The sequence below is a fragment of the Trachurus japonicus genome, chromosome 20 (genome assembly GCF_045865225.1).
Source record: "Trachurus japonicus isolate A0001 chromosome 20, Traja_1.0".
NCBI classification, from domain to species: Eukaryota; Metazoa; Chordata; class Actinopteri; order Carangiformes; family Carangidae; genus Trachurus; species Trachurus japonicus.
The window spans coordinates 20786482-20804699 of NC_140926.1; the positions used below are offsets into that span (position 1 = coordinate 20786482).

Consider the following 18218-nt stretch of genomic DNA (forward strand, 5'->3'; position numbering starts at 1 on the left):
TGCAATGAAGGAGGAGTTTCTGCTGAGGGTCCATGGAATCAGCTTCTGCTTCACTGATGCCAAAGAACTTGTGATCAAAGTCATTAAACCTGAAATGACATACAATAGGAGATATTTTAAAATTCCCCAAATTCCTATGAGAGGGATTAATGTGTGCTACAAACACAATGCTTACCCTTCTATAAGAGCTGCGCTGGTTGTTTGTGTCTTTCCTGGTTTGCTTTCATCAGCATCATGCCAAAAAGTGGTGCTGAACCTTTCAGCTGGAATGTCAACCACGCAGTTTTTTCCTTCCAACAGCACTTTCCAAAAATTGTCGAGCCCCTCGCCTGAGAGAAAATAAATTACAAGATAATTTACCTTGAGTGAAGACGGGTGGGGAAACACCAATCATCCTTGCAACAACATCATAGTTGACTCATACCCCCGGGGAAATTGCATCCAATTCCAATGACAGCGATGTCGTCCTCTGGGTCATCCATGGTTTCTTTGAAATATCAGTGAAGATGTCCTTGTTTTATTGCAAAAGCCAAATTGAAATTTCCAGCCTCTCCATGGTGCTGCTCAGTCTTCAGCTGTGGTTGTCTTTGGTCAGAGCTAGAGCTGCTGTGCCCTTTATAAACAGTCAGGTGTGTGAAAAAGGGCAATGAGCAAGACTCAACAATACTCTGACTTGTTGCATCTCAGATGGCTTCATCTGGAACTAATTGCGGGTTAGGAGCATCAAAAGGCAGAAGTAAATAAGCTCTTGTTCTTTGCAGATTGACAAAGTAACACTTTGTTTACCCAGAATCACCCAGTCACTGAAAGCCCTCCAACTGCAACCTGTGGCTTTGTACCAACAAGAGGGATTTACTTCATGCTGTAGATGTCCTAAAAGTAACATCATTGAAGTAGACATAACTACACTTTTTTTGACAAGCAAATCTGATAACCACAGACTTTGTACAGATGTTGGCAACTTCAGTTTTGCTTGTCTGCAGGCACAGGTTTCCAACAAAGTTATGAAGAACCGATCAATGGCATAAAGCAGAGGGGCAAAGCAACAGGCTTGTAATGGAGTTCTTAACAGCTAAAGACCCAGGGTTTCTGCAAAGAAACAAACCTGAAAAAATAAACTACATATATATATATAATGGAATTCATCAGATGGTCAAAAACCTCACTTCAAATAAATACTTAGTATTGCTCTCTTGGTATTCTGAATTAAAAAACTCAATTAACACAAATGAAATTTAAGTCTTCTGGAACACAATCATAAGGAGGAGTAACCTTTATTTGAGCTTCACCAAGGCCTTTGTCTAAAGAACAAACAGAAGCACAAAGCCAAACTTTTTACTCTCTTACAGTATATACACATTTCCCCTTATTCATCATTCACAGGTGATCTTAGAATAGGACATGAGGGCCTATCGCTAATTTCAGAAAAAGAGGACACACCTTTGGGCACTTAAATAAATAAGAACATAGATAGCATATGATAAATGTAACTGAATTTAGAGAAGAAAACTCTAATATATGAAGTGTTCAACAATTACAGCTTTATCACCTGTACCTTGCTACAGCCAAATGGTACATTCTAAGTTGAGGTACTTTAAGGTCCTATGGTGTTCACCAGTCTGTACAAATTTAAAATGAGACATAAGAGACAAAACAGAAATTTCTATGTTTCATCCTAATTGATCACAATCCATGTCCAATTGATTTGTCTAGCTTTGATACTAAATATGACTCTGATGTATAAAACTACTTCAGAAATCATTTGACTGTAAAGGACGACAAGCCCTTAATGAAACCTCAAATGTCTGTGAATTTCATGTACTTATTTTCAACCAATGTAAGTGTGAGGTGCATTAAAACCAAATGTCACTGTTGAAATTGTCAAACACATGATAACAATTACTAAGATAAAAAATAACATGGGTGAAACGATCATTTCTGTGTCATCTTCACGCTGAGAATAAGAGGGATACAAACAAATGAAATACAAGGCCTCCAAAGGCCTGTGCCTGATTGCACAGATTCATATATACATGTTACAAGAGTCTAAAATGTCTACTGAGGTATCTAGTGGTCCAGTGATTTGCCCTCCAGCACCAACTGGATCTCTTTGGCATCCAGAGTTTCATATCTCAGCAGGGCATCGGCAAGCTTCTTGTGCTCCTTACTGTAGGTTTTAAGGATGCTTTTTGCTCGATCGTATGAGTCCTGGTGGACAGACGAGAAAAAATAAGGAAATTAAGCACTCATGTTAGAAATGATCAGTTCTAATATATCTTTAAATCAAATACAAGTTGAGAGCGTTGTGGGGGGAGCTCACCTTCAGTAAAAGTCTGACTTCCTGTTCGATGGCGGCTTGTGTCTCAGGGCTCTGCTTGGTTACGTCGCCATAGGTCATCACACCAAGCTGCAACAAAACATGAATAACATCCTCATGTTAAATGTACAATCTACCTTCCTGTGCAGTACTCAATTACTGTAACTGAGCAGTGAGAGTCTAAGAACCTTTCATTGTAATTTTGTTACAGATCGGCTGTAAGAGGACCGCAGATTTTGATTCTAACTCAGCAATAAATCAATATCCCACTCTCTGGTGGGCCACATGCTAAAAGTAAGTCAACTACAACATTGTCATCAACCTCAAAGATGAGTTCAGAACATTCAGATGTGTTGGATATACAGTAAATAAAGATCTAGTGAGTAAAGACTGAAAGTTTATCTGCATTCATAAACTTACAGACTGAACCTTGCAGTGATGAGGGATAATAAATGCAGTAAATCAGCATTGTAAGTGAAAGTATCTGTCAACAAATGTTCAGTCATCAGCCACATAAGTTTAAAATTTACCTTGTCACTCATGCCGAACCTGGTCACCATCATTTTTGCTATTTTGGTTGCACCATCGAAGTCACTGGAGGCTCCTAAAATGAACAATTACAAGAGGATTGATGCTATTACTGAAGATGTTTTCAGACATGTGCTGAAATATCTTGCAGGAGTAGAGCAGTACTGCCATAAAATAGCTTTGCACATCATTAATTCTGTAAAAAATGTCAAAAGTTATGTATTTATTCTCAGGACACCGTTTTGTCCAATAAAGAGAGAACTTTTTAAAGTCTTATACAATATAAATGATGTGTTTTATCTGTTACAGCATTCCTGTTGCTGCTACCACAGCAGGACTGACACAGATCCGTCAACTAAATCAAATCCTCTTAATCTCGCACCAGTGGTTATGTAGTCATCTCCGAAGACGAGCTCTTCTGCTACACGGCCGCCCATACTGACATCCATCTGAGCCAGCAGCTGGGCTCTTGTTTCACTCCAGCGGTCGTTCTCTGGGAGCATGGACACCTGCAGGACAGACACGTGGAGAACACACATTTATTTCAAGACATAAAACGTAGCGGTAAGCGTGAGTGGATAAGTTGGTAAAGGACAAAAAATGCTCACATGGCCTAGAGTTGGTCCCCTGGGCATGATGGTGGCCTTATTGATGGGCATTGCGTCTTTGGTGTAGTAGGCTACGATGGCATGACCGGACTCGTGGTATGCGGTGATGGTCTTATTCTTCTTGTCGATTACCACGCTCTTTCTCTCAGGGCCTGGTACAAAAAGGACACAATAAGAAGGATTATCACTGATTAAAAGTTTTTTTTTCCACTTTGCCTCCAGTCATCCCTCTTTGACATTCTTCCTGACTCTTAACTAGAGTGTGTCCAGGTAATCCGCTCATGTGATGTGATGTAAGGACTGTGGAGCAGATCTGAACACTGTGTGTACTCACCCATGAGGATCTTATCCTTGGCGAACTCCAGATCCTTCATTGTCACCATTTCTTTCTCGTCTACGGCCGCCTTCAGGGCTGCCTGGTTGACCAGGTTCTCGAGCTCTGCACCAGAGAAGCCCACGGTGCCCCGGGCAATAATCTCTGCTTCCACGGCTGTAAAACAACACACAATAGAAAATGCCTCCTTTATGAAGGTGATCACGAAAGACAATGATGTCCTTCAGAAAACAGGCAAACAAAGGTATTCTCTTTACTTTGGATGCCAACAGGTTTCAGTTGATAAGGAGATCATGGTTTTGTCATTAACATCACATGATGGGCAATTCAAAATTGTTTTTGAAATGTTAAAGTGTGACAAATCGGAGTGCATTAAGAAGCGTATTTGTGAGTCTCTAAGATACCTACCAGGGTCCACTTTAATCTTGGAGAGGTACCAGTTCAGAATTTCAGTACGTCCCTTCACATCTGGGCGAGGTACCGTCACCTGCATGTCAAACCTCCCAGGCCTTATCAGAGCGCTGAAAAGTAGAGTAATAATTTAATTGTAATAATTAAAACTCACAGTGCATACATTCTTTCATTCTGCTAAATGTCGATCTTTACTGTGTCAAACCCCAAAGGCATGAGAAACTACTGGGATGCCATACACCTGTTCTTTAAATATCTCATACTTACTTACACAATATCTGAGTAATTCATTTCAAACATTTAAGTCAGAAAAATACACTTTAATATACATGAAGGTATAAGGTCAAAAGGATCTGTAAGAGTACAAAGGTTACAATGTAGGTAACAAAAGACTGTTCACTAGATGTGCATACTGTACAGACTGACATTTCAGTTTGACCAGGCTTGTACTAGTTATTTAATGGCTTATTCTACTTAAAAAGGGCAAATGAAAAAATTTAAAATATAAAATGAACTTGAATGAAAACATACTTATCCAGAGCCTCAGCAAAGTTCGTAGCACCAATGACAATGACTCCTTCATTTGGTTTGAATCTGGAAAATATCAAGTCACGGAGAGTAAGGACATCTCAGTTCCCATGAGAAAAAAATATTCACTCTCTGCAGTTTAAAGGGATAGTTCACCCTAGAATGATATTTCGCTCATTATCTACTCACCCTCATGTTGACTAAGGGCTGGAAGAAGTTTCAGATTCCTCCGTGGCTTCTCTGAGTTACAGGGGGTCTCGGCATAGCAGTGCATGTCCATATAACGGTTGCAAAGGGACACCGGAGCTCTTCGTAAAAAAACACACACAAAAAAACATCCAAATACCTCCATGATGCTCGTATGTAATGTCCGTCTTGTGCTGAAGCCCCAAATTGCGTAATTGTCCCGAAAAAAATTAAATAAGTCTATATTTTAAGCTTGTTTGTAGCGGAAGCTTCTCGAAGCTCCTCTTCCTGGTCCGTCCAAATCTCGCGTGATTTGCACCGGCGTCAGCATGCGTCAGTGCGGTTACTGCGAATCACGCGAGATTTGGACGGACCAGGAAGAGGAGCTTCGAGAAGCTTCCGCTACAAACAAGCTTAAAATATAGACTTATTTAATTTTTTTCGGGACAATTACGCAATTTGGGGCTTCAGCACAAGACGGACATTACATACGAGCATCATGGAGGTATTTGGATGTTTTTTTGTGTGTGTTTTTTTTACGAAGAGCTCCGGTGTCCCTTTGCAACCGTTATATGGACATGCACTGCTATGCCGAGACCCCCTGTAACTCAGAGAAGCCACGGAGGAATCTGAAACTTCTTCCAGCCCTTAGTCAACATGAGGGTGAGTAGATAATGAGCGAAATATCATTCTAGGGTGAACTATCCCTTTAAGAATGTGCAGTGAAACCGACCCGTCCATTTCAGCCAGCAGCTGGTTGATGGTTTGTCTGGAGTAAGGATGCATAGGAGACTCAACCCTCTTCCCTCCGACGCTGTCCAGCTCGTCGATGAAGATGACGCAGGGGGCGTTGGCCTTTGCCTCCTCTGCAAACATGAAGCAGACAGAAGTTGTAGTTGCAGTTGTGTATGTGTTACATCCTCAACCGGTGCCTCATACTTTCTCTCATCCAGCAAACTTACTGAAAAGGTTCCTGATGCGACCTGCACCCACACCCACAAACATCTCATCAAACTCTGATCCGGAGGCGTAGTAGAAAGGCACGTCGGCCTCTCCAGCCACAGCTCGTGCTAACAGAGTCTTTCCAGTGCCTGGTGGACCAACGAGGAGGATCCCTGAGAAGATTAGAGATGAAACGGGTTCAACTTGATGAACATATTAAAATCTATAGGAGGGAATTATTTGGCAAATGTATGCATTAAGTTATTTTCTCTGACAAGTTCAGTTATCATACCTTTAGGCAACTTTCCACCTAGAACGGTAAACTTCTGTGGGTTCTTGAGAAAATCGACAACATCTTGCAATTCATTTTTCGCCTCCTCCACTCCTTTGACGTGCTCAAATGTCACATTCTTCATCTGGACGGGGTCGACTGCTGAGTCCAGGCCAGATGTGGTGCGGAACCTCACTGTGGAATGCCATAACAGCTGGGTCAGTATGACAGGTCCAGAAATGCATCCCATTTCTTTAAAATGTGTCACAACGCTGATGGCGACACACGTGTTAATATATATGATCATAACTTGTGGTGCTTTTCCACATTTAATCAGCTGTTCCATTTATTAGTAACACTCTACAGTCTACATGCACACCATAGGAGAGATGTGTCCTGTTAACATGATAGTACACATACTAGAAAGATACTGCATATCTACGCTAAAAACTAAATACTAACTTATTTATACAAACTTCAAAACACTAAAAATCCTTCTTTGCAATGTGCATGTAGGGCTTTGAGTTGATTTGCAAGCATGGGAAAGAATGAAAACTGACACAAACCAGCATCAGAAAAGGAGCCTTTACCCGAGAGAAACGGGGTTCTCGACAGCCCATAAATACCAACGAGTAAGAGGACCAACAGGATCAGCCTGGTTCTCCTCAGCGAGTCTGTCAAAACAGAGGAGAGGAAAAAAAGTTAGCTATGAGCCTGTTTCCTCTGTATTCAACTGAATACCAAGGAATTGCTCAATAATATAAACCCTGTTTTCTTTCTGGATGATAACTGTAGTGTCTGATGGCTAAGTGAGAGAGCAACATGCCTTGGGTTTTCTGGGTGAAAGCCTGGGACCTCATGAACCCTTCAGTGAAACCCGTCTTAAAAGCTTCCTGCTGATTCTCTGGAACGTTCTTTTGTTTCACCACTTGGTCCAGCGACTGCACCTCTGGTCCCTTTTCCCTCGTCAGCAACCCCTGTCAGGGAAACGGAGGGACAGCTGGTTGGTAAAGCTTTACATTAATAGAGAGATATTATTAAACTGCTGGAACATGCTGACCTTCATGAAGGCTGGTGTATAGGATTCAGACTCAACTGGACCGTCATAACCAGACTCCATTCGTCTGCCCTTTCGAAGAGTTTTGAAACCCCGACTCTGGACCCACACTAAACAGGGACACACGTGGGAAACACAAAACATTAAACACTAACATAAAAGGATTAGCTACAAGTGTAATTCCTCCTAGCCAGTAGGTGTCGCACTCACACTCACCTGCTCTCGCTCCAACCTTCAATTGTACTGGTTGCCAGGTACGCCGGGAGCGGTTAGTGGCTTAAAGCTAAGCTAACGCTAACCGTATTTATCGAGCAGCAGCTCCGGTGTTGACAGCAGACTGGAAACACGTCTGAATCATTTCACACTAACTCACCTGCAGACGAACCCGACAAACCCGCAGCATCACGCCTGCACCCGAAACGTTACAGTACCGGCTGACCGTTAGTTAGCATTAGCGTTAGCACAATGTTATTTTCTCCACTGAGCTATCAGGATCTGGCTCTCCCTGAGCTCTGCCTCACGTGACATCAACGTACTAATGCTGTTGGCGCAGAGATCATTTCATGTCGACGTTGCCATCGTAACCAGATGTAAATATTTATATATTTTGGACCCGTCAAAATTTACAAATCAATTATTTCTATACTACAAAGAAATGTTTTCAGTAAAATTAATACTTTTATTCTGCACCCCTCTAGACGTTCTGTGGATGTATTATATTTGAAAAATTAATTGTTTTGATGAAAAAGTTGTAGCTATAACCTTTAAATGTCAAGTCCTTCCTACACATACAGTAGATAACTCGCACATAAGTAATCAAAGTTAATTTCTTACCAGGTAAAAATTGTAGCTCTGAGCAAACTTCTTTTAGAGGACTGTGGTATTGTCTGTGGAATATCGGGGAGCCAAAAACACCCAACCGTCTTTGTGAGAACCCTGTGAGACAAAAAGTACAAATGGTTTGTTTTTTCATTAAATGATACAACAATAAGCACTGGGCTATTTTCTTAGGAAACTCTAAAAGCTGGATAGAGTTTCAGCTCAGATGGCTGAGCTGCTCACCATGCTTGTTGTGAAAGAAGCTGTCTCCTGAAACGTGACTCGTCCTCCATGTCGCAGGAACAGCAAGAGGTTCTTCAGGTTTCGGTGTAGGCAGTAACCTGCTGACCAGCTCATCCAGCTGACTCACCCTGATTTCTGACAGACCAAGGTCCCTGAGACTCACAGTGGGCTATGAAGACAAGACAGCCAATGTGGGTTATTTACACCTTTTATGTGACTTTGGAGTCTTTCAAACACTTTCTAAAGATATAGGAATCAAAATATTGTTAGAAATATTTCACATTTTCTGGCTGCATCTTTATTCATTGTCACTGTCATTATACAGCAGCCGCTGCTGTATAATGTCAGACAATGAAGTGTGTCATTTTAAAGCATGATGCCTACATGGTTATCAATGTGTATTGAAAAATGTGTTTGTAAAGAATATAACAATGTTATGACATTATAATCTTTGCAAACTCCAAAACAATGTTTTTTTTTAAATATTCAAAATATATTTTTTTTAATCATCATGTGCTGCATCGCCTAGACATCACTAAAGTGTACCATGCATCCATGGGGCCAAGCTCACCTCTTTGAGGAATGAACTGTGCTCTGGAGTGAAGTCTTTGTTCAGGGTCTGGACTGAAGCTGTGGCTGAGTTCTTCAGAGAGTGGAGGGCATTGATGAGCTGGCTGAGGGGCACTATCATCTGACAGAAAAATAACAACACAGGAGGGTGAAGAACAGCAACACGTGGATGATGTATAATGTGACATTTGTTATGTATACACTCATTTGAGTTGGTAATAGTAGGCATATTTAAGGTTTGATGAACAGGTGAATCTTCCATGACAGGACAGGACTGTTATGTCAGTGTTATTCAGACTGACTCTCCACATTGGCCCACATACGTCAGATGTATGCGAGTTACATAATCTCAACTCTTTGAAGATTAACTGAAGTTAACACACTTCAATCAAACTTAGATCCAGCTCTAAAAAGATAGACCCTATGCTTGGGTCATGGTCGAAACAAGATGAACCTTGACGGGGTTATCACACTTGAGTTACCTTATGTGATGTCATTCTGATTATACAGCAACGTCGCTTTGGTTTGTTAATGCTAACATTAGCCGAGCTAAATTCCCATTGACCACAAGATAATACAAAACAAAGACCAATAACCAATGAGGCCAACTTGTCGTAACTGGGTTTAACGTTTTAACTCCCCGGCAACGGTGACAGTTAGACCAAAATACAGATAACACGTCAGAGGAGCACACGTTAGCATTAGCTAGCTAAGTCAAATGAGCTATCCAGTCGGCTTACCTGCTGGGGCTGAAACGATGTCGACAGTGAAAACATTTTCCCCAAATGATGATTCAAAGTAAAGATTTGGAGGGTGAGCGTCGAGGACAGCCCCTCTATATACCGACAATGTACGAGTCCTCCCTGGAACCGTGCCCTTTTGTTTTCCTTGTTACACAACTTTCAGCAGCTTAGCTAACAACGGCAAATGGATTCTCTCCGGCGTCTGAGGTCAAATGGACTACAAAATGACGTCGACACGGCCACGGCTTGTGTCATTACATCACCCGAGCGACTAAAACTGCGTTAAAAAATAATTTGAAGTTCTCCTAGTGTGTTAGGCAAATAAATACATACGTATAAGTTCATATTTTCACATTATATTTCTCAAATGTGGAAAAAACATTTGGACGCTATTACACAATTCCAATATTTACGACAATTGAAGGCTCCTTATTGCCTGACAAAAAATCAGTACTTACAACTAAAGGTGTCGTTAATAGGAAGAAGATAATACATGATACAAATTAAAGAATAAAATGCACAACTATACCATTATTATAGCACATATTAAAGCTGTGTTCAGCTTTCTGTACAGGCAGGTGTTAGGGCACCAGAGGACCCCTCGTGAAAGAGCAGCGGAATTCAAATTTTCAAAACAAACCCGAGGTTGTTGTTCTGTCATGTTAGTGTTTACCTCGAGCGGGCTAGCTGCAACAGACACCACCTAAATCCTCATTAGAAACGAAATATATAATGGATGCGGACGAGAAGCCCGACACCAGCACCAATGAGAAAACGGTGGATGTTCCTAAACCGCCTTCAATCGACGATTTCGTCGTCCTGAAGCCCATCAGCCGCGGAGCCTTTGGCAAAGTCTACCTTGCACGGAAGAAGTGCAATGCGCGATTATACGCCATTAAGGTGGGTATATTTGGTAAATGGCCACGCCAAGGCTGTTACAGAGACTCTAGCTGAATTAAAATACTTTTATACTTTTGTATGTTTTTCTTCTCTAGGTGATGAAGAAGGCAGACATGGTTGATAAAAACATGACGGGGCAAATGAAGGCGGAAAGAGACGCACTCGCTCTGAGTAAAAGTCCCTTCGTGGTTCACCTGTTTTACTCCCTTCAGACAGCCACCAAGATCTATTTGGTACCAAAAAAGCATCTATATTTAGACAAAATGCATTTACATTAACGTTTATAGAGTTGTTTGGCTGTTATTAAATCTTTATTTTCCTGTTGCTAACAGGTAATGGAGTACCTCATTGGTGGAGACGTCAAATCTCTGCTTCACATCTATGGATATTTTGACCAGGATATGTCTGTTAAATTAATTTCAGAGGTTTCTCTGGCTTTAGACTACCTTCACCGTCATGGTATAATCCACAGGTACTCACAGTGTTTACTGTCTTTATGCATTAAATGTGTATAACAGTAATTCATTTTTCTGGTCAGGCTGAATGTTTAACTGTAACTTACCTGAATTGACCACTTTTCAGGGACTTAAAGCCAGACAACATGCTTATATCCAATGAGGGTCACATCAAGCTTACAGACTTTGGTCTTTCTAAAGTCAAGATGGACAGAGGTAAGAAGTCCCATCTGCTTGAAACTAAATTGGGTCCATCACTACTGGTATTTTTGATACTAATATGTATTTAATCTGTATGTTTTCAAAACAGAGCTGAGTCTTATGGATATCCTCACTACTCCATCTTTGATTAAACCAAAGAAAGATTACTTCCGCACACCAGGACAAGTCCTCTCTTTAATCAGTTCCCTTGGATTTGTAAGTAGATTCTGTCTTTTCAAATGAGGTGATGTCTGATTGTCTTGAATCACACCGTTACACACATTTACTCCTTCAAACACAGAATACGCCTGCAGGAGAAGGCAAGCGCCACTGCAGCGCATCTGCAGTATCCAGTCCCATGTCCTGTGTCAAAATCAAACAGAAGAACAACTCTCTTGGTTCTCCTGTGATGAAGAAGAAAGATCAGCCGTTCTCTCCAGCTTGCTATCCATGGAAACGGGGTATGTCATAGTTGCTGTGTTTTTCCATTTTATTTCAGTCTTTGTATGATTGGTAGGCTATGCAAATGTTGCTTGTTTCTTTAAAGCTTTATGTCTGAGGTAATGTTTTTGATATTTGCCCTTTCTCCAAAGGCCCAAACAACAGTGTGTTTAGTCCTCACAACCTGGCTAAGAACCTGACTCCCTCGCTGCTGAAGACCAGAAAGAGGTTTGAGACCATGAGTGCAGGCAGCACCACCGACACTGAAGGAGGCATCAGTCCACTGTGGGAGTGTGAGGAGGTCAGTGATCCTGAACCTGTAACTGTGATAAATGACCTGTTGAATATGTCATTTTTTGATATAAGGTTTTCATCTTTATTTCCTCAAAATTACATTATAGTCATTCAGTGTTGCATGTCTGGGATTCCAAAGCTTTTTTTTTTCTTTTCTCGTTAAAGTTGTTCTGCTTTTACCAAAATACAACTAGTATAGGTTAAAGGGATAGTTCAACATTTTGGCAAATTGGCCCATAATACCTATAGTTTTAGGAGTAGGTTCGTTACCTTTAATTGTCGGTGCAAGCTTTTTTTAGAACAGTGGAGCAGAGCCGCAAGCTGCTCAGAGCTACGCTACAGAGGCTAATGGGATTTCTTGGTTTCCCTCATCAAACTCATCAAATACACAATCCAGCAACTCTAAAACACTCTCGTGGACAAGTTGTAAGACTATAGGGATTGTGGCAATGAGCCAATTTTCCAAAATGTTGAACTATCCCTTTAAAGGATTGGAACGATTCTTTTTTTTTTGTGATAATAATTTTCCTTTTTTTCTTTTTTCTTCAGAAAGAAAATGAAAATATCAATGAACAGAAGGTCAGAAGGCATTCTGACATTGCATCTGCAAAACCAGGGACCTCCAGGTCCTCTGCTAAGGCCGGCAGCAATCTGGCCAAAAAGTCAAATCCAGATCATCTTTCAGAGAAAAAGCCTCACATCGACCAACAGGAGCCAGCCTCCACAGCTCAGGAAGCTGTTAGTCCGTCAGCGACAGACGACAAACAAACTACTGTCTCCTTGTCTGTGAAGAGGACGTTCTCAGATGTGGAGAGGAGTCCAGAGCTGTTCCACGCCAAGAAAAGCAACGCAGACTACAGAAGATGCTATGAGATTCCAGAGGAGACTGCGAGGTTTCACACCGGCCTAACAGGAACGTTTTCCACCATCCAAATAGACGAGTTCATGGCCAGTGCCGAGAGAATTGGGCTAGCTGTAGATCGGGTCCCAAAGCGCTCCAGTCCCATCGCGATTGCCAAATCCCTGTTTCGTGAACTGGAGGAGCCGGCGGAGGACGTGTTTGAAGAGTGCGACGCCAAAGACTCGTCCCATTCAAGTTTCACTTCACCCCTCGCTGGGAACAATGACGTTTGCAGGAGTCTGAGTCTGGACTCTGACGGGTCCATGCACGAAACCTCCCTCACCTTGGAGAGCCACTCGTCTCTCAAACAAAACAAGTGCTCCAAAGACAGGAGCCCAGCATCCTCTGAGGAGCAGGAGGAAAACAAAGACTCCTCCATGACCGAATCACTGCCACGAACTCCCTCTGCTGTTGCTACTGAAACACCGAAAGCTTTCAGCTGGAGAGGTGAATCTCAGTGCTCCTTCCTGAACCGGCTCCCTGATCTGGCCAGCGGTCTGGCCCAGTCCCCCTCGTTCCTCAAGCCGCGAAATGTCGTAGCTTTCCGCAGCTACTGCAGCTCCATCAACCGCTCCAACATGTCAGGGGTCTCCCGATTTAGCATCGGGTCCATGGAGGCCATGGACATGTCGACAGCAGCTTCCTATCTGTCTGGTTCTGCTACGCCTGTGCAGAACAGACCCAGGTCCAGCAGCTCTCTCTGTCAGGTAGGCAGTTTAAAGTTAATCTACACGTACCTTTCTCTGTTTGTGGTACATGATAACACTTTCAATTAGATATTTTAATCTTGTTGTGAGCATATATTCTAATATTACACACACAAGATAAATATTAAAATTCCTGAAGGTGAGATATTTTTATTTTGTGTGCATCATCTTTTGTGTAGCTCTGCAGAGAAAGCATTCTTAAACAGCATTTTGATTGTCAATTAATTGTTAAAGTCATAATTTTGAAGTAAAAAAAACAAACAAATATAGATATGATATGAACTGTAAGGCTTTGGACTGTAGACTATTGTCAGGTAAAGTTGGATATAGCAATTTTGGTTTTTATCAGTTTCTGTAGTTTCTGATAAAATGATCGCATTAACCAATATATTCCTTTCACATGTCCTTTTTGATTCTCCCTCAGACTCCTCAGGCCATGTCGACCTCCCACACACCTTTCAGGACTCCAAAGAGTGTGCGGAGGGGTGCGCTCCCTGTGGAGGGTGCACCCATTTTAGGAACCCCTGACTATTTGGCTCCGGAGCTTCTTTTAGGAAAAGCCCACGGTAAGAGAGGGGAAGTCTTACTGAAGGGAGTTCACCACAAAAGTAAATATGAACTTGTCAAAGGTCCAGTGTGTAATATTTGTCAAGGTTTACTGGCAAAAAAGTTTATAATTGCTATAAAATCAAATCTGTTATACTATTATAATTCTTGTTTTATATATACATAATAGCATAGCAAGGGTCTTGCTTTAGAGAGTGTCGCCCTCTTGCGCCGCCATGTTTGTACGGAATGGAAAATCCAGCCAACCAGAGAGCACGTTTTCAGTTTCACGTTCATAAATAAACAATATAATTATTTAATAGATAAATAATAATAGAATCAGAATGCTAGATGTCACTGTTTTCCCCTCATTTTACACACTGGACCTTTAAACCAAGAGATATCCCAACACAGTCTTATGTCATTGACGGTGGATGCTTGACACGTTGTAGCCCTTGTGACAACAAGCATTCTCTTTTAGTTTCAGGAAGTGGTCAGAGGGGTAAGTTTATGATGATAATCGCTGTCTTTGCAAGCGAAGCGTGCATGTTTACCCAGCCTGCTAATACGCTAGAGGGAATGAGCTGATTTCCCCCTGTTCCTCTACCCCCACTGTTTCTGTTTCTACCCTGTGTATTGGTGAACACCCTGTGGGTCTGATCAGAGGGGAGGTATTTTTTTTTTAAATGTGTGATTACCATGGCTAGGAGAATGGGATCGTCTCCTAACATTGAGCTAACACCATTCTTAACAGTTGTGGGGATCAGATTTCAAGAGGCTTACATGCTTTAAATTGGGCGGGATTTTCTGCTCTTTAAGTGTGTACATACGGGCTGATCCTGGCACAGACTCAGTGTGTCATGGCACTGGTTTTATTTTTGACATTTAGGGAAATGTCATCTAATAATAACCCATTGATTTACTGTGTTATTATTCAGTCACATGCTTCCAGTATTTCCTGACGGTTCTGTAGCACGACTGCTGATTTTTTAATTTATGAACAGTCAGCCTGTGACATGAATGTTGTGTGTGTGGCGGCATTCATTCATTTGTTGTCAAGTATTTTTCTTAATTTGATAAGGGATGTAATTAAAAAACGGTCGTAATTATTGTAATTGTCAGTCGTTACAGTTACTGACAAGCAAAGTTGCCTCTGTTGAGTTTCGATCCTAGACACATATACCAAGGTTTGTGTGATGAAGATGCTGCATTTTCATTGGATTTGCAAACTAACAGCAGGATTGATTGGATGCTCTTGGTTGTAGGCTAAATCAAAAGTTCCTTGTTTTGTGTCACATTAAATATCGTGATCATAATGAGTTTTCCACGAGAGAATGAAACGTTAAAGGGATAGTTCAACATTTTGCAAATTGGCCCATTGCCATAATCCCTGTAGTTTTAGGAGTACATTTGTTACCTTTAATTGTCTGTGCAAGCTATTTTTAAAACGGTGGAGCAGAGCCGCAAGCTGCTCAGATGGGATTTCTTGGTTTCCCTCATCAAACTCATCAAATACACAACTCCAAAACGCTTTCATGGACAAGTTGTGACCTGCACATTCTCCACGCTATGAGATAATAACGGAACGTTAGGAGACAGAGTTGTTTTCTAGGCAAATGCAGAGACTGCTTGCTGAAGAACTGCCCCCGACGAAACGTGCATCAGCGCTTTTGCATGAATTTACCTCGAAAAAAACTCTGTCTCGTAATGTTTCGTTATTATCTCATAGCGTAGTGAATGTACAGGTCACAACTTGTCCACCAGAGCATTTTGGAGATTGTGTACTTGATGAGTTTGATGAGGGAAACCAATAAATCCCATTAGCCTCTGTAGTGTAGCTCTGAGCAGCTCGTGGTTCTGCTCCGCCATTCTAAAAATAGTTTGCACTGACAATTAAAGGTAACAAACCTAACCCTAAGACTATAGGGATTATGGCAGTGGACCAATTTGTCAAAATGTTGAACTATCCCTTTAAGTTTATGTCCTGAAATCCATCCATCTATAAACTAACGTAGTCCCTGCTTCTGCCACTGCAGTACTATTAGTGCACACTCTAACAGGAATCACAGGGAGGCAATGAAAGCAGCAGCTGTATGAAATGCAATTTTTCTTTGCCCCCGTCCCAGACTGCATGGTGGACTGGTGGGCGCTGGGCGTGTGTCTCTTCGAGTTCCTCACAGGCGTGCCGCCCTTCAACGACGAGACGCCTCAGCTGGTCTTCCAGAATATACTCAACAGAGGTGAGGTTTTGTTTTCTGCCATCGTGTCATCATTCAAACCACAAAATGTAGAGTATTGGTTTATGAACTCAACTCAACTCAAACTTTCAAAGTCAAAGTCAAAGAAAATTTATTGCCATGTCAACCAGTGACAAGAAATTTGTCTTGGTTTGCTCTCCAGTACATACAACACGACACGACCCCACATGAAAAACACATGCAGGGGAAACTTTATTTATAAAGCACTCTAAAAACAACCAAAGTTGACCAAAGTGCTGTACAGAGATCAATAAAAGGCACTTGTTTTTTGTTGTTGTGTTTTTTTTTCATCAAATTCTTTCCTCCTTTTCTTCAAAACTAATCAATGAATAATGTTAATAACACACCTTTGTTGCCTCTTTTACCATCTCACCAAAATATCAGACATCCCCTGGCCTGAGGGAGAGGAGGAGCTGTCTGAAAACTCAAGAAGCGCCATTGAAATACTCCTGACAATGGACATGGCGAAACGGGCCGGCCTCAAGGGTGAGGACAACCTTTCAATGTATTTCAGTTTTCAACATGCACCTGGACGTAGTTCTCCAAATGACTGACAGAGACAGAACAAACTCCGATTCAAGTAGAATTACTAGGAATACAACTGAAAATGACATTCAGTCTGACTTTGAAGTTAACTAAATACAGCAATATAAGCTCAGTTACTTAGGTTTTCTGGAAGGTTTTCCCTAATGAGCTGCACATCAACACAATTTGCCCTATTTCTGTTGTCAAGAAAATTAAGGATTTTAATGATTTTGCTCAAAATTGTGATTGTACTTATATTTGCAATAGTTGTAACACTTGAGTGAATCTGATTGTAGAACCAACACAGTAATGTTTGACTGAACAACCATCACTTGTGCTGTAGTTGTATTATCTATATACTTTGTCTCATGCAGTGGAGCTGTGTACTTCATCCACCTCTTTGAACATCAAATAAAAATGTTGTTTGTTGTTGTTAACACCCACCAGAGCTTAAAGGCCACCCACTGTTTGAGGGACTGGACTGGGACAACCTGCAGAACCAGCCGATGCCTTTCATACCTCAGCCCGAGGATGAAACCGACACCTCATACTTCGAGGCAAGAAACAACGCTCAGCACATCGCAGTGTCTGGCTTCAGCTTATAGAAGTAAGAAACATTATAAAGCTCTGGGCGTCACAGTCAACAACTCTGGTGAAGGTAGTGTGTTTGTGCGTGATGATAAATCGCTGTCGTTACAAAAAAAATCTCCAATCAGACCCATTATACAAATAAAAGCGCAATAATGATGCGGATTCTGATTGGTCAGGGCTGTAGTATTAAAAAAAACCTTTTTACATTGTGCAATCACTGGTCATAAAGAGCTGAGTCTGTTAAGAACTCAGTCATTTTCGATGATAGAAAGTGAATTTCTTTTACACATTTAATAAGTGCTACCATTTATATAGCTCTTTCATTGGGTTCCTCAGTTAGCAAAACACCATTTGCTACTGTTTAGTGGCTTTGATTTCTGTGTTGTTGTGTTATATTGACTTGTATTGAAATATCTATGTCTGTAAGTTCATGTAGACGTGGCACTTCCTGCCTGATGATAACTTCCACTTCATCTTTGCTGCTCTGTTGATCTCTGTGTTGTTCCCCTGTTGTTTAACCGGGTGGGCGGGCCGCCTGGATTTCTTTGAGGGGAATCTCAGTGTTAAAGAGAAAATCATTCTAATATATTGATTATTATGTATTATTTTATTTGTAAATCTTGTTAATAATGTTTAGTGTCATTTTAAGACAAGCGTTACTACTTTTGTAACAGTTACTGCTTTTATGCCACCTGTGATTTTGATCTGGCATCATTTGTCCACTTTCCATTTTCCACACTACTGTTTTTTCTCTTTTTTTAATACATTCATTTGGTTCCTTGCTACTTTAATTTTTATCTTGTTCACTCCAAGAGAAAAAAGGAAAATACAAATAAAATCTG

General features: G+C 41.2%; 2 protein-coding genes across 3 annotated transcripts; one reads left to right on the forward strand and one right to left on the reverse strand.

Annotated features, from left to right (window-relative positions):
* Positions 1-1260: 1260 nt before the first annotated feature.
* On the reverse strand, positions 1261-9751 carry LOC146966845 (ATP-dependent zinc metalloprotease YME1L1-like). Of its 2 annotated transcripts, none has more exons than XM_085763903.1 (18): positions 9555-9751; positions 8816-8935; positions 8245-8413; positions 8017-8118; positions 7186-7292; positions 6952-7102; positions 6716-6799; positions 6147-6320; positions 5875-6027; positions 5646-5778; positions 4730-4792; positions 4196-4308; positions 3788-3943; positions 3454-3605; positions 3228-3354; positions 2848-2921; positions 2321-2407; positions 1261-2208 (listed from the first exon to the last, which is right to left on the reverse strand). In XM_085763903.1, the coding sequence occupies exons 1-18, from the start codon at positions 9588-9590 to the stop codon at positions 2068-2070; spliced, it is 2142 nt and encodes a 713-aa protein (XP_085620029.1). In that variant the 5' UTR covers positions 9591-9751; the 3' UTR covers positions 1261-2067. The 2 variants fall into 2 exon arrangements, with proteins under 2 accessions (XP_085620029.1, XP_085620028.1); XM_085763902.1 differs by having other exon boundaries at positions 6692-6799.
* A 382-nt stretch (positions 9752-10133) lies between these two features.
* Positions 10134-17409, forward strand: mastl (microtubule associated serine/threonine kinase-like). The gene is made up of 12 exons (XM_085763900.1): positions 10134-10457; positions 10553-10690; positions 10790-10929; positions 11040-11128; positions 11223-11329; positions 11415-11574; positions 11707-11855; positions 12398-13456; positions 13881-14022; positions 16129-16242; positions 16645-16746; positions 17233-17409. The coding sequence occupies exons 1-12, from the start codon at positions 10290-10292 to the stop codon at positions 17388-17390; spliced, it is 2526 nt and encodes an 841-aa protein (XP_085620026.1). The 5' UTR covers positions 10134-10289; the 3' UTR covers positions 17391-17409.
* The last annotated feature ends 809 nt before the right edge of the window (positions 17410-18218 follow it).